This window comes from Cygnus atratus, chromosome 10, assembly GCF_013377495.2.
Source record: "Cygnus atratus isolate AKBS03 ecotype Queensland, Australia chromosome 10, CAtr_DNAZoo_HiC_assembly, whole genome shotgun sequence".
Lineage (NCBI taxonomy): Eukaryota > Metazoa > Chordata > Aves > Anseriformes > Anatidae > Cygnus > Cygnus atratus.
Window position 1 is genome coordinate 16,381,665 of NC_066371.1, and position 17,393 is coordinate 16,399,057.

The 17,393-nt window shown below is 37.3% G+C and overlaps 1 protein-coding gene across 2 annotated transcripts in view; it reads right to left on the reverse strand.

The window, feature by feature from the left end:
- Positions 1–2,897: 2,897 nt before the first annotated feature.
- Positions 2,898–17,393, reverse strand: part of CENPP (centromere protein P) — a 138,043-nt gene continuing 123,547 nt past the window's right edge. For both annotated transcript variants that reach the window (XM_050712887.1, XM_050712885.1), the window contains 3 exons: positions 5,397–5,476; positions 3,559–3,650; positions 2,898–3,253 (listed from right to left, as the gene is read on the reverse strand). In XM_050712887.1, coding sequence (XP_050568844.1) covers positions 3,132–3,253; positions 3,559–3,650; positions 5,397–5,476 — 294 coding nt within the window. In that variant the 3' untranslated portion in view covers positions 2,898–3,131. The remainder of the gene's footprint in view (positions 3,254–3,558; positions 3,651–5,396; positions 5,477–17,393) is intronic.

The window sequence follows — 17,393 nt, forward strand, 5'->3', positions numbered from 1 at the left end:
TCTATTGTGTTCGGTGCATTTTTCAGCTGTGAATGTTTTTTGCTTTAAGAAATGGTTTCTAATTGGTATGCCTTTTCAAAGACATGGAATAGCACTAAAACATGCATTTGCTATGTAACCTAAATGAATGTATTTAATATGAAAGAACAGATAACGTGCCATACCTTGAAACTAGAGGACAGATCAAAATAATACTAAAAGTCCACTTCCTTAGAATTGAAAGAGCACAGAATTACAGGTTTTCTGAGGTGTTGCACTAACATAGAAAACCTAATTACTAACAAGAGAATTGTCTTGGCGTTTGTGCTCATACCTACTAGGAAGAAGAAATGCTCTGACAAAACCTAATATTAAACTTTAGCATTAAGTCCACTGAAAATACAACTGAAGTGGTTGTTCAAGTGTTACTGATCTATGGAACTACCATGTTATTGCAGAACACTTAAGTACTAATGCATGAGGTTAAGAACAACCAGACTGCCTCCAGAAGTTTTGTGATCACTTTGTATCTACCTAAAGCTTCTGAAACTAAGTGAAAAGGGTTAAAGGTAAGCATTTTTGAATTTTATGTGATAGCTGAGCTTAACTTGTCTTGACATATTGGTCTTTTATTTTCTATATGTTATGTGCTGCTATTTAAGGTGAAACCACAGCTCGCTCTTACCTAATAGAAATTGAGCGATAGGAATAATATATTCTGAATTTTCCAGATCACTTTAGGTCTTTCAGAACGTGTCGATTGCTTTTTGCATTTGCGTGGCATTATTTCACTGACATCCCACCTATTGTGTAGCATGACCATCTGCTTTCAGGCTTGTTCTTTTTAAGTGACAGAAAAAAAGGTGACAGTATCAGAAGCTGGGGGGGGGTCACTGTCTCATGATGAGTACTGGAACTAAGTTTGTATCACTACTTCAGCAACTTAACGATGACTTTACTTTGTAAACATTGATATGTACAGCTGAAAGCCCGTGAGATGTTGCAGTAAGCCATCCGCAAAGAAGATCCTGAGTTGGAAACTGAGGATACACTCAAAACTGTGGGTAGTGTGATAAAATCTATAGCCACTTTTCCCACATGCTTGGGGATTACACTCCCTAAAATGTGCAGAGAGATGTTATTCAAGCTACAGCGAACTGCTGTGTTGTTATCTGTACACGGCTACTGTTACCTGTATACAGTATTACTGGTAATATTTTTTCAAAATAATGTAGGTTAACATTTTAAAAAATGTATTTATATTAGGATCTCAATGTGATGTTTGAATTGTTCCATTTTACCTGAAATTTAAAAAGCAAAACTGTAAAATGCTGTAGATTGGCTCAAATCAAGGAAGAAGTATGAAATACAGAATAACACCAATCATACAGCAGTAGGGCTTTATAGTGGGAAGTGAATTATATTAGCAGGCTTATAGTCCACTTCCAGGTGATAGTATGCCTTTCTGGAATAGGGTCACGGGCTGCTCTTACTTAAATGTGATACTACAACAGTGTAATAAGCTTGTAGTTGACAATGGTAATAACCCCTTCTTTTGAAAGAAAACCAGGGGAAAAGAGGTCCATTTTTTTAATATCAGAAACCCTCCAATTGTTAGAGAAGTTGGGGAAAGATTATCTGCAGCTTTTTTTTTATGCTTTAAACACATTTCATATGCAAACAGAAGTGTGTTTGCTGATAAACAGTTTCATTTTCATGCAAGAAAGAGATAAAGATGAAATAAAGTAAAGGTTGCACAAAACTAGCTAAACCAGTAATATGTCAGTGGGTAAAGTAGCAATGAATTTTGCCTTTCTGCTGCATTCCAAACTTGAAATTAGTCTGCCTTATATCTAATGATATATTTTACAGAGCTGCTGTTCATCAAAACTTAATCTCTGGCATTGTTACACTGTAGATTCTAACATCAACCAATCTGTTCTGTCAGTTTTTCCTAACCTTCCAGAACAGTAGGAGACTATTTCAATGATCACAAAGTGGCTTATTAAAATTATGGTATTATAAACATACTATGGCTTTGAAATTAGTAGGTTTAATTCTTATTTTCTACACCTATTTCATGACTGCTGTGTACTTTTGTCATAAGTTACATACAGACCAGGCAGTAACACTGCTTTTGCATGATTATAGCAGCTATGGGCTTGAAAAGGAAGTCTCTTAAAATCACTCAAGATTCCACATAGTTCTTATCTTTGATCCTTGATTCTAGGAACAACTGTTACTCTCTATGTAAGAAGTACGCAATTTCAGATTGTATAGATTTGGTTTGGACAATGTCATTTGGCAGTAACTCTTGAAAAACACTGACAGTTCACAAATCAGCTAATGGTACCTCTGACGGAAGTGAAGGAAGATTACAAGATGTCTGTCTATTCTGTTTTGCTTCTTCAGGGACAAAGGTATGAAATGTGGTGCGTTCATAGTGAGTTATCTACTAGAATTTTTCCCACAAGTAAAACAAACAAACAAAAAATTAACTAGTGTTCACAGCAAACAGTACTGAACTTCTTGTTATGACAGTAATAATGGTCCTTTCTTGTTTAGTTTAATGCTGTTTCTACCCAAAACTTATGCTATGGAAAAAAGTTACTTCATACAATTACATTTTTTTAGCATAATATTTATTGAAAAATCTTCAAATTATTTGCCTGCCTCTAGCCTAATTTAATAAGAAAGCTATTTAACTCTTTGTTCTAGGAGTCTCTTACTGTTCTCTAGTCATTTTAAAATCACTGTACTTTTACAGAGCTGTGAATGAAATTTCCACTTTTTATGGACTTGATTTTGACAGTGCATGATCTTTTAACACTTTCCAGCTATCTAGAAAATGTTAAAAAGATAAACCACTCTGGTACATTAATGATTCAGAAAGATAAATTTATAATGAAATCACTCTGTACATGTAACTATTTTATTTGGCATTTTTGTATTTAAATGGCTGTATTTATTTTCATGTCATGACAATTTATATATAACGTGCCATAATTGTACAGATAGCATGTTTTATGAGTATGGTTTCTAAATGGAAAATAACTTAATGTTTATATTCAATAAAATTATAGACTGCATAACACAATATCTTAATTAAAACTACTTTTGAAATTGCTACCTCTTATAAGCAATGCTGGAATTCATTTTTCCAAGCCAGTCACTTTGATCAGATTCTCAATAGTTGTCTCAATTCCAAACAACAGCAGCATGCTTCGGAAGCAGGTAGGTGCATTTTCAATAGGTGCCATTTTCTGCTCCAAGACTACAAGAATAATGTAAAAGTGAACATTATTTTCAAACAGGTATGCTGGTACTGAAAGTAGCTGTTAGGCTTGCATTTTAGGGTAAGACAGGTTATCTGCTGTCTAAAAGAAGACACTTTTTTTGCAAGCCCCTTTAAAGTAAATATGCAGGAGGTGAAGCTCATCTGTTTGCTAGATTTGGATTTGTTGGTCTGGCTGGGCTCTGCAAGATATATTTTATCTAAACAGATGCTGGGCAAAGAAAGGGATAGGCATCCTCCTTAAAAGTTCAGAAATGGTCTGTCTCTGCAGAGAATGATGTTACCTTGCTCTGGTACTTTAGTCAGAAGGTCCAGGACAGGTGTAGTTCTCCCTTCTTCATCTATATGTATCTTCCAGACAATCATTAATTCAAACCTGTATCATATCCAGAGAAAACTTAGTTGTTAACTGGGCAACTGTCTTAGTTTCTTAAAAGCAGAAAAAGTATGGGATTCTGGAGGTTCACGCTCATTGTGCTCTTAAACAAAATTCATGTCAGGTAACGAAACTTACAGATCTTTGTATTTAGGAATCAGAAAAATTTAGATTTTTGAACCAAGGAAAATTGGTAATTTGATGACAAGGGAAGGTTATTACTTCATTTCCTGGTACATTCAACGTTTAAACTTCAAGAGGATTTTTTCCCCTAGTTCTTGGTTTTGTCTCTTACAAATTTTAAGTTTACAGAGCAGTGGTAAAAGGAGTATGGTATGCAAGAAAGAGAAGATTTCTCTGCAACCTGCGGTCTAATACTGTGCTAGATAGAGCATGAAAACAAAATCATTTCAGAAGAAATGTTTGCATAAACAGAGTGATATTCTGGGCTTGCAATAAGATCCACCCCTACAGAGTTTATGGCCCTTTTAGAATAATACACAGAGATAAATACAGCCAAGGCCTAGATCCCTGTGTCCCTAGACCCTCCCATTATTCCAAGAGTGTTTCTGGTGTTCTGCCTTATTTCCAGCTTTGGCAGTGGGACAAGATCACTATACTGTAATAAAAGTGAACAGTTAGACAGTTGGCAGGCTAAGAGTTTTTCTAGTGGAATATACAGAGATCAGTCTAAAACATTAGTGGTACCTTTGCTGCTTTGAAACAACCCATCTGCATTACTGCATTTGCTACATGAAACTTCAAAGATTTTTTCCTTTAAAATTATTTAAAAATCCAAACCTGACAGAACATGTCAAGCAGGAAGCCCAAATAAACCTGGCAGAGTAATAATAATAAATGACATTGAAATGGTCACCTCTATCTAACTGATTTCCTTATAAAACAATGGAAGAATATAACTGCAACTGTTTTCAGCAAAATGGTAAGTGATTTTCTTTACTTTCTTTAATGGAAAGAAGAACAAAGAACTATGCTTTGCTTCAGTGATTTCTGATCGTTGCACCTCCTCCCACAGAAAAAAAGTAAGAGCTGTAAGCACTGGGTGTGACAGGCTGCACGCAGGCCTTCGCACTAGCAGGGATGAGCTCTTTTGTTCAGGCCAAGGGGCAGAAACTGCTGATTTATCTGACACAAGCAATTTGCCAGCAGCCCACTTGGCCACATTAAGAGGGCTGTCGGCCTCAGGATCTGTCCTCTGCCCATTGCTCTGGTAATATAATTCAGAAAGAAAAGCAAGATGGAGCAAATGCAGTTGAACCTGATATGTTTTCTGGTGCAGGAGAGGAAGGTTGCGTCCCGCGTTCCTGAATTTTGAATTTCAATTCTTCATTGTAATATGAGCTTCCAAAACCAAGATATTATTATTTATTATTATTAGTATATTTTTCTTAAAATGTAACAGTGGACACACAAGGTAGCAATGCGATTTGACTTATCTAAGAAGGCAACGTGGAAACAGCCTGTACATGTACTACTTCTTTTTTGTCTCTCACTGTTTTCAATGTGTCATTATAACCCTAAAATGTAACAGGCATCACCTAATCTCTGTGTTTAAGAAGTTCTGCAAAGCAAAGAATAACTTAATTTTCAAGGAGAACTATTAGAGATTATCACTGTGCATTTTGCGATCCTTTATCTACAAAAATCACCCCACAGTATTAAGTAAAATTTGTCCCTTTTTCTTAAAAACAATGCAAACAAAATCCCATTTATGTATTGCCTTACCCTGAGAGTTTAGGATTCCTTAGAATTATGTAATCTCCCAGTTGTCCTTCTGGAAGGGCTACAATGTCAGGATATTTGGCCTGTGAATAAACAGATTCAAAAGGGTATAAATTAGGTCACAAAAATCATAGTAGACAAAGAGGCTTCTAGCTAGTAATGTCCCATTGCAAGGGACTTTAATATACTGCCACTATTAACTTATGTATTTAATAGTTAGAAGTAACAATAGTAATTGTTAAAAATTCTGATGTTTGTATTTTTTTAAAGTATCATTCATATGATATCAACAGACATTTAATTTGGTAACCTCACAATAAAAACAGGATCATGCATGAGCAAACAGTTCTGAGAAGTCCTAGTGCAAGACGTAGGAAAGTGTGAAATAACATTTTAAACTAAGTTCTGTTAATTTGGTTTAATAACACATTATAATACATCGCTGTTTCACAAAAAATCCACAAACCAAACTTCTGTGATTTAGTTAAATCTTACTGTATGATACTCTCGATATTCCTTTTGAGAAACAGGATTGGCAAGCTCAATATAGTGCTTTGAAAGCATAAAGTAATAAAGGCAATGAGATGCTAAAATAACCACTTCTCAAAATCTAATGGGACAGCAGAAAACTACAGAAGATATAAAACGATTGACTGCTGTTAAACAGCCACTTTACCGGGAATTTGAGCTATTTACAATTACTGCAGTGTGCTAAGATGGATCACTGAGTAGTCATCCCATTACTGTTTTGTTACTGCATTTAATATTTTACAGTCTTCAATATGAGTATCTTGAATTACCCAAAACACATGCTTTTAAATAGTCTTAGCAAAAGCTATGTACAAGAAAAACCCAAATAGTAGCTATGTGTGCATCTTTCAGATATTAGGCAGTGTGTAAGATGACAATTTACTCAAAGAATAAGAGGAGCTCCATATGCATCAAAATACTGAGAACAAACACTTAATTACTGTATCCTGCAGGGACATGCTGTTGCAAAAAAAAAGGGAAAAAAAGAAGACTCAGCTTGTTATGTTGAGGACTTTAACACTCTACTTGCTTGTACTGTCTTACGTACTTGATACTAACCCGTGTTCCAAAACCCGCACTTTATATGAAGTGTGAAAAGACTGTCAGTCTAAGTCATTCTGCAGAGCTCAGAGGGCAAGTGGTATGTCTGATGGAAAAGGAGCAGGAGAGCTCATCTTGAAAGGCGCTGGAGAAAATGAGTTAGGTTTTATAGGATTACACCTCATCTGGCGTACTGAAATTGCTACCAGATGTGAACTTGCTCTGTTGTAGGAATTTATGACAAACTGAAGGGGGGTTGTGCAGAATGCCAAATGACGTAAAACACATGGAATTTGCCAATTTAAGTTTTTAGAGTATCTAGTACTGTAATTATTATGGGGATAAAGACCACGATGCACTCTGAGAACAAAGATGTATAAAAGGCAACAAAGTGCATAGTAGTTACAGCACAAAAACGACACTGGCCTAACAACACAATGATTTTTTTCAGCTTCATTCCCTGTGGAATTATGCTCCTCTGATGCCAAAAGTTTTCAGGCTTTCCTTCTCAATAAGGAATATCAAAGAGATGGGCTATGTGCCTTTGTTTGTCTGGCATCGAGGGTCTCAGAATCTAGGAGTCTCTTTAGTTCCAGGTTGCAAACCCTAAAAATTATGACTACTTGTATCTGCTGAACTCAACTCTTAAGTTCCTCGTTTACAAGAGATCTCAAGTACAGCATAGCTAAGTACTGAGTCACGCTTTATCTTCATCCGCCCATACTGAGACCTTTGGGAATCACAACAGAAAACAGATCAGAGAAACTAGGTAAGAGTTCCCATTTTCAAAATGCAGAATGCACCCATTGCTTGTTTGGAGGTGAGCTCCCATGCAGCTGCCATAATTGGTGCTTTTACCCCCAACTAGTGGGTGGTATTTTTTGTACGGAAACCAGAGGTATCTCAAGGAGATCACAAAATACACGACTTTCCTCCCTTGTACATGGGAGCGACTGCTTTGTTGAGTTTTGCACACAGGAAGCAGTTGTTCTGTGCCTTACTAAATGCAAGAGTTTTGGCAATTAGTCTGAAGGCTGTGAGAATCTGATCTTGTGTGTCATTCACAGGGTTTGGGATAAAATCCAGCTTCTTAGCAGGAAAGATCCTATCTTAGCAATCCATCAAACACCCAAAAAAGCCAAAACAGAAATACCCACATCTCTTTTCAGGCACATTACGTTCTAAAACTGAAGGGTTTGGAGCAGCACGAGGCAGTGCCTCACCCAGAGCTAGGCAAGGATGTGCTCCTCTCCCTGGCCGACTCCTCAGCATGAGGATGTGGCAGAAGCAGCAAGTCAAGCTACAGCATCCGAGGGTAAGCGAGCAATGTTAAACGCTGATCATTTGAGAGCCAGGAAACAGTATCACCATATGCCTTTCCTGCGCCATGTGTAAAATGTAATGACTACGGCTCAGGTGAAACGTGTGCACACAAGCACGGAAAAGTCAGGCAGAGAGTAGGCAAAAGCTGCCATAGTCCTTACATGACCACACTTCAAAATACACTCTGTAGGTACTGGGTTTTCCCCTCACATTCTCTTCTGTGTAGCTGCCAGTTTTCTAGGTTTTCCCCTGGGGATAAGGAAAGCCAAGCAATAACTGGAGAAACAGAATGACCTGATCCACTCGCGGGTCTCTTGGGAAGTAACTCCTAGGGAATCTCACAAGCTGGACAGAGGACAACTGAAGATGTCACGTCAAGTACTGTGATACCAGATGGGAAAGATCAGCTACCACTGCATTAAACAAAAACTGACTTCAATCACAAAGTATCTTTCCTCAGATGACTTTTAAATGTCAGTTCATGATCAAACCCCAAAGCCCATGCTATTATTATTTTGGACGGAAATAGTTTTTCCAGATCCTTCAGGAGTCCAAATAGGGATCCTATGGGAACTTTTTTGTCAGAAGACAAAAATAACAGAAATAGCCTCGAATCATGAAGGGACTCATCATGATTGAATACATGATCTTCCCTTGCTCCCATGGCAGATTTTACACAGACACGTGCACACACACACACAGAGCAATCTGAGTGAATAAACTTCTCGTATGTGTTTTTAATCAAAACACGTTATTCTTCAACTATTTAAATCTGCATTGCAATTTTCTGCATACTAGAGCTTTTCTAAGAACGATATTTAAAAATATTCAGCTTGCCATCTAAAAGCTGGCAAATTTCCTTCTAGACCATTCACCAAGAACACACAGTGCTCTGCTCTTAGATGGAACAAGAGTTCACACTGCTACTAATTTTGAGTTCCGTAAGAAGTACTGTACATAAAGACTGCTAAGTAAGTCATGCTACCAGGAATCCGTCCGTAATCGTAAGCTACTTCCAACTTTATCAAAAATGCTACACTTTGGCTCTGATACAGGGAAGTTTATGTTTGTTTAGCTCAACTGCACATCATCCGATGAAGTAATACACATCCTGGTAGCATCAAGGTCTTTACTAATATCAATATAAATTCAGGAATTCAAACACAAGTTATTTGCAAAAAAAATGATGAAAGTTCTAGCTACTGTAGAATACCAATAACAACATGATTACATTTCAGAAGCATTAAACATTAAAGCCCACAGTAACCAGTCTGCTAACCAATGCAAAAATTCAGGTCAATCCCTTAACAACAAGCAGCCACCAAACATAGGACATCCTGGGGTAGGACATCCCAGGGTACTGGCTCCACATGCTCCTGATGAGATGGTCTGACCTAAAAGTAGCTCTGTTCTCCAACAGCCTCATTCTCTGGTTTTAACACAGCCTAATTACTGAACTACAGTAGTCTAACTCAAGTAATGCAAAGGGAATCCCAGAATCCCAGGGCAGCTGAGGCTGGCAGGACCCCTGGAGGTCGCCTGGTCCAACCCTCTGCTCCAGCACAGGATGCCCAGCCCCATGCCCAGGCGGCTTTTGGGGATCTCCAAGGAGGAGCCCTCAGCACCTCAGGGCAGCCTGTGCCGGGGCTCCGGCACCTGCCCAGCACAGACATGCTGCCTGAGATAATTTTAACATTCCCATTATCGAGATCTGCAGATCCCTAAAAGCAGCAATCACCACATGACAAAAGTGCAGCAAGCACATTTTTGGAAATTATTTTGCATTTCTACTTTTACTAAGTCCTGTGCTAGCAAGGTAATTACAGTTCCATTTATGAGATCTGCTCTTACAGTTTAGCTGTTCTTTTGCATATTGATAGAGTATTTGGTGCTAACCTCACCAATAATTCTTATTCTCAAGTCAAAAACTAAGTTGTTATAAACTGAAAATTGCATACACACTTTCAATAGATTTTCTTTCTAGAAATGTAATTTTAGTCACTTGGAGTAGTTTCATTTTTAGATATTGGATAATACATTTATTAATGCATTTCAATTAACTGAAAGATGTTACTCTGTAAGACAGCTGTCACCAACATGAATATAGAACAAAGATTTATCCTTGCATTTTTTTGAGACTTCTTTTGAAATGAAAATCAACTCTACCTAAATATAGTCTCCTCGAAGCTTTTTGAGGACTGAAAGATGGCCTAAAAAGCAATGTTTCTCCAGTAATTTTTGTGTGTGTTCATATCCAGAACACGCAGGAATATGCTACCCTGTACAACCTTGCTGAATACAGTTACCAGCAGGTCAGGTGCTGGTTTTCTCAAGTGGCCTCTAGCACTACCCAAAACCAATGGTTCAGCTCCACCTTCTGCAGTCTTGTCTAATTATACGGTAATTCCATGAGAGAGAAGACTCCATTTACAGCCTCTTCTCATGCCGAGACCATGCTTAAAATTTTAAAAGACCTTTTAAAAACTGATAACACAATAAATTCTATTCATTCTCATCCTTTTTTATCTATTGGATTAATAACATTGATGGTATGGGGAGGGCTGTGTATGCTTAAATTATATTTTCCTATTGGCCTCTTGGTCAAAATGAGATTCCAGAACTGTCAGAGTTAAGTAACAGTCACAGAAACATGAGGAAAACAGGACTGCTGAGGCCTCAGCACCACCCAAAGGATTGGAAAAAATTGTGGTCAAAATCGGATGTTCTAATGACAGGATGCTAGAAAGGGGCGTACTGTTAGCTTCTGCATCACCGCTTCACATGGTGGAGACAAACAAAGACAGTTTGGTTCATTCCTGAAATGACAATGTTCTAAATTAATATCAATTATTTAAATCAGAGGAAATACGGCAATCTTTTCAGGAAGTAAACAATGTATTTAAGAAAGTCTCAGTTAAAGCATAAATCTACAAACATTACTAGCACATCAGAGCACATCAACTTTCATCAAATCATCATCACATATTTAGGAAGATGGCAGCATGCTTTTATGTTTGGATAAGCATAAATATCAATTTGTAGCAACTGGGATACGTAACAAATTATAGCTATGAAAATTAGTTGTACTACTGCATGAGAATACCTGACAAAAGCTGTTTTTTAAACAATAAAATGTGGATGATAGAATTAGAAAAGGGAAAGGAGGACAGAGTCGAAGACTTTGGTACAAAAAAAGCCTCAAGAAGCTTGAACTCCTACAAACACAACCAACATAACTGGGTTGAACAAGGTAAGGAGACCTAAAGCTGGAAAGCACCAAGATCTGTACCATAAGCTATTGACCTGTGTAACCTGGGGTCCTCAAAATAAAAATGTGTTTTAAATGCAGTTCAACAAAGGTTAAATTGCATTTGTTAAAAGCCTTATGATCAATCAAGGTGTTAGGGATAGCAGTGTAGGCATGGAGATAGTATTTCATTAAAACTCTGATTAAAAGCAAAATCAGTTTGTGAAAAAACAGTATTAATTTTTTAAGCAGCTATTAGAAAAGTTTTTACCACTTTCTAGCTGCTTCTAAGACCCAGTTCTTACTTAGAAAAATAACCCAACATGTATCGTGTGTTTTTGCATGCTGTATCTATATGGATATAAAGATATATAGATATATAATAAAGATATAATTTCTACACTGAGGACTGCCTAAATTGCTTTACAAGGGCTAGAATTATGTTATCTTCAACTATTTAAAGAATGGTACATTGAAAGTTTAAAGCATAAAGGACCTCAAAAGTCATGACAGGGTCTCATTTTGTGCAATTAAGGGAACTGAAACCAAGACAATTCACTCTTCCCCTTCACCTAAATTACACAGCATAAAAGCACTGTTTGCAAAAGGGATTTATGAAACTGCACCACTCACAATTATGTCTCAGAATAAACACAGCTCCTATCTAAGTAAACATTTTCCTTGACTAGAACAGTCCTGCTGGCAATCTGTAAATTACACAAACCCCAAGTGTGCTCAGAACCAACGACCAACTCTACAAAAAAGACACACACAAGGAAAAAGTAGTTTTGTCTACGTAACCGTCATATAACGTCTTGCACAGCGACCAGTTTGCTTCACGTAAAGCTAAAACCACAAGTGATACAGGGATAGCACTACAAATGCCACACTTGACAGGGAAAATCTTTGCCCAAAAAGTTTGCCAAGATTTCCTTACAAGCTCAGGATAAGCCTGGATTCCTCCAGTAGCATATATATGTACAGCTGGTTGCTTTGAATGGAAATTGCTCTGTATCCACCTAATTGCTGGTCTTTTTTTTCCAGCAGACTGGAGTTAGTTGCAGATCACTTAATTAAGCGTGACTCATACAGCATACCTCAACACCTTGAGGTCAGGTCAATGCCTTAAAATAGTACCCGATACCTGGTACCTGGGAGGAAGTCTTTTCTCATCACCAGCCCAACGCCTCTGTAGCAGCAGCAAATTGACAAAGAAGTTTCTTTATTATTATTTTTTTTATCCTTCAGTTGATTACAGCTTCACCTTTTTCAGCCACCACTCTATTTCCGTTGCCCTTTATTTTCCTTTTGCACATTTCCATAACGTTATTTTTCATACTTTATTCAACCATGATTTCTGCAGTATATGGCTCAGTTTGTCACTGTTCCCCTCAAAATGAAAAGCAGATTCCCTTCCAAAAATTGTACTGTTCCCTTGTAATTTTACTCATTTTTCTGTACTGTTTTTAGCCAGTAGAGAAGTCTGAGGGACTGAAGTCAGCTAATTCTTCTTCTCATTGCCTGAATAGAGACTACAGAGGCTGGTACATGTATAGCACACACTTACTGCTAATACGCGTATGTATATACATACATTACAAAGGTGCACTGACAGTCTAATAACCACAATGTGCCACCTGATTGAAGGTGAAAGTAATGCAGTACTTTCTGCTTGGTAAAACAAGCTGCTGTGGCGTATATCACAAGAAGCATCTGTCAGCTACTCATCTACCCCCTCTTGAGAAAATGGAGGCAGCGAAAGACCTTTCTTTCAACATCCCAAGCACCTCAGTATAGCACGTACACATTTCTTGATATAACTGTATTAATTTTAACATACTGTTTGCATTTTCATAACTGTACCTAGGCTGCATGCCTACGGAAGAACTAAACCTGCATTACCTACACCCACGCACACATACTGCTGTGCATCTTATAAAGCATTTCCTTTCAATACCACTTTGTCATATGGTAACCACATGGTTATTTGCAACCTAATTACAGGAGACTAGGAATAAATTAAATACATACTAGAGGTCTATTTATTTATTTTTTTTAATGTGAGGAAAAACAATTAAAATGAAACCTCTAAAAGAACAGGAAGAGGTACACAATAAACAGTGAACACAGAAGTTGCAAATGTTTTTTCTTTTCTTTTTTTTCTTGGTGGGGAAGCAATGAACCTTATATGCATTATTTCCCTTTACAATTGTTGAGGCAAGGGATTTCCTCTAGTTTATGAAAAATTATACTCCTGAGCAATGATGAGTGCACATTTACAAAACAACATTTCTAAAGTAACAGCACCAAGGCAGTGGCACTTTATTCCTTTATTCCTTGTCTTTTTTTCTATAGTAAATGGGCAAACTGGAAATGAGAGCACACTTCTCTAGAACAGACAAGACTTGCAGGCTTGCTTGCTCTGCCTTCAGAGCCTTTGCATTCCCACACCAGACAGCCCGCACTACCCCTAGGCTCCAACTGAGCATCACCTCTTGATGCTGCTGCTCTCCTGGACACCTGCTGGGAACACTGAAGACTGCAGTGGGCCATAGGCAAGAGAACAGAAAGGAGTCTGGAAACCATGAATGCTCCTGCTGCTACTGGGTAACCTGCAGTGCAATCCAGCCAGATGTGTCCTCTGGAACTGCCTGGATGTTGCGTGTCTCACAAAAGCCTGTACTACTCCTGGAAACCAGTCTGCCAGACCTGCCAATTGGTGCAAGAATATACACAGAACAGGCTTGCCATCTGCCTCTTGGGGACAGTACGTTCCCTGTTGTTTATTCTTGTATCAGCTATTACTGACAGTCCACTTAAACTGAAGAAAAATAACCCCTTTTTTTTTCTCCTGAATTAAAAGCTTTAGGGCTTATTTGTTATTTTATTTAACTTTTAACATAAACTATCTTAATACTAAGCTGTCTGTAGAGCCATTTTCTGGGTAGTCATCTGCACAGCTGAATCCAGGACACAGGAACTGATGCGTCTGTTGCAGCAGAGCATTAACCGTGCACCTGGACATTATTTTTTTTTCAGTGGCATTCTACCATCAGCCAATGGAGCTCAGCAGTTCTATCCTTCCTCCACAAATTTACTGACATATGTTTTTTTTTATCTTCTCTTTTGAAACCCCTGCCCTACAACTCTGTGATTAAGTATTATTCAACACATCTTGATGATAAACGTAATATAAAAAGCACTGTATGGAAATCAGCAGATATGTCTAATTTAGTAAGAGATACTAAGAAGTCAAAGACAGTATGGAGACCAAAAAGATTATGAGAAAGGAAAAATGATACCGTATTACAAAACAGTGTGAAGAACAAAAATCTGGGAAGAAATAATCGTGAGTCAGGAAGAAAGGCATTTTTAGGAGAGAAATTAAGCTAAGTTTATGTTTTCTTCCCTTACAACAGAAGCAAGTTACTTTACAGATCTTTAAATATTTTCCTTTATGGAAGATGCTGAAAGATTCTCTCTAAGCCTTTTTGATGGCTTAATTAAAGGGTCAAGGATTGCACAAAGCAACTTAGATTCGACATACCACAGAAATGTTGATTATCAAGTGTGACCCATCTTGCTTTTGTGCAGTTTACATTATCAGGCTTGTCCAGACAGCACATTTAAAACATAATATAAATAAAAACATCTGAATTTAGTTAATGTCTTGGCTTTAAAGCTGTGTGAGTTCCCCCCGCCCCCAAGTACCATGGTGAATTTTAAAAAACAGTCATAGGACACAACCCAAACCATCTAGTTCCTCTAAGTAAGCTCAGCATTAGGCATTTACCTTCTTCAAAGTATGACTAAAAGTTTTCAGACAAGTTATTCAGCTTATGTTCATTATTTACTATTGCAGTTATTTCAGCTTGACTGTGGGTCAGGTAGAGGATGGAAGTACATGGTTAAGGACAAGAGGCAGTCTTCAACTACTGTTGATCAATAAAACTCCATTCATTTCTACTATTAAAAGAAGAGTTGCACATTGGAACAGTAACTGGAGTTCTCTGAGATACGTTATCCCTGTTAAGATAATGCACATGCCTCTGAGATGAGAGAATTGTTTCCTTGACTTCATTAGCCATTGAATCAGTTCATGTAACTAGCTGGTAATTATCATAAATATAACATACTCAAAATACACATGACCAATTGCTGTGCAGCACCAACTAAAAGAAAGAAGGATGGCTCAAAGAACAGAACAGAATAAAGTAGTCTAATAAACTTCAGTCAGTATTAGTTCTTAATACTGACTGCCAATGTATAGACCAAATATAGGAAAGTAATTTGGTGTCTTGTTCAAACAAAGCTTAGAGAAGGGCCTTTCAGAAAGAGTCTGAAGAGTTATTTACTTCTTTGTGGGCAAACACTTGTCTTAGCTAGTAAAGATGTTTATGCCCACAGATCTACTTGGAATCACTTTTCATTTCTCAATGAAGGATATAAACTGTTTAAGAGGTCAATCTCTTGTCACTTAGAGCAAACCTTCCAACAGCAGAGAGGACTTGGGTAAATTAGGAGCCATCAAATCTGCTTGTACTATCACCTCCATGTCCTAAGATATATTAAGTAGTAGCTGTACTGTTGTATTGGTTTTACAAAGACCCGATACAACTGTAATCTTTACTGGACACCAGTGATAAAGGTGCAATCTGTGTTTCTACAGAAGCAAATAATTCTTGCATGAGCTGCACTTAAATAAAAATATAATTATTTTTATATAATAAATTCTACAGACTTGTATCAGTGTCTACAGCATAATTCCCTACTGTATATATTACAATACCTCTCATTAATCTAGCTAGCATAAGGACCAGATTAATGCTTAAACACATGCAGATATGTAGGTAAAATCTATTCTCATGTCAGTCAGTGTTTATTTTCATTCAATACAATTCAATACCATTGTGTTATATTACTATTATTCCTGGACATCACAAAAAGGTTTAACATCTGCATTAGGTGAAAAATGAAGCTTTCTATAAAAACATATGCTCAAATCTTTGCCACAAAGCATTCTCCCTTAATTGCTCTATCAAGCATTACGTTTATGGCAGTCTCAACAAAATTTTGCCACCTGGTAGCTTTTATTTGTCTGGTTATTAATGACTCTCAGTTGCCTTAACTGTTCTGCGTATGTGAAATTAAATAGTAATAGGAAATGCTAATGTGCCTGTTGCTATCAACAATAGCAGGAGCCACTTCAGTTGAAAAGACTTCTAAAACTTTATATACTCTGAGTTCCTTTCTCATAAATTCCAAACATAGTTCTTTAAGTATAGCTGTCCAAAGCATCACATTTCAGTTTATCAACACATTCTTAGCATAAACAAGAGCGAAATGGGAAATATTCTTGAGAAGACACAAGTAGCTACAAGAAGAGATTTATGGTACTCAAAAAACCATTTAGTATTTTTGTAATTGATGTATGCGTAAGGGTATAATGCAGCCAATCCACTGATAAATAACAGACTAGTAAAGAATGGTCAACTATCCTCAAACTTTGATCTGCTGAACACTTCAAAGAGAAAGCAGCAAAAACCAGAATAACATCATCATAAGAAGAAGGAACTATAATTACACTGAAATTCTGTAACACCATTTACTCTGCAACTTCATAATATACCTTAGACTAAACCTCTCAGAACACGGATGATTTGCACTCTAATATTTGTCTATTGTCAAGTGCAAAAGAATGTTTAGGGCAGTGATGATAATTCCTTAGTATACCTACTATGAGAAATCACATGCAGTTGCCAGACAAATATGTTATGCTCCACCTTATTTGGTTTTTAACTGCCAAAGCTGCAGTCACCAAGAATGCCCTTGATGCGTGTGTAAATATTTGTTTTATTGCTAGGTGCTGCTATGATACAAAGAAGTAATAGTAATACTAACACTAGCTGCCAGTGTAATTCATTCACGTTCAGTACAACTCTGAGGCATTTTTTATTCGAACAGAAATGCCTGGCATTGCAGAAACATCTCAAACAACCACTGGTAACAATAAATTTTGTTCTTGTAGAAGTCAAGTTAAAAGAAAATTGGCTAGCCTTACAGCTTAACTTTCACTTTGTTCTTCTTCTGTTTTGTTCTGGTTTTGTATCTCTATGGAAGTAACACAAACATTCATGCATATAAACCTAGCGTATGTTTAAAGCTTCTTTTTCTCAGATGTATAATTCAGTTCTCATGATTACTAACAGGATTTGTCCTAACTCAACACCATAAAGCTGTGGAATAATGTGTGTCGTCAGCGTGGGTACAGGAGCACCAGTCTCAGCCACACTGAGATTTTACACAGAGGTACCCGAGGAAGCACAAGCAGCCTTCACGCCCTCTATTCCTCATCTGCA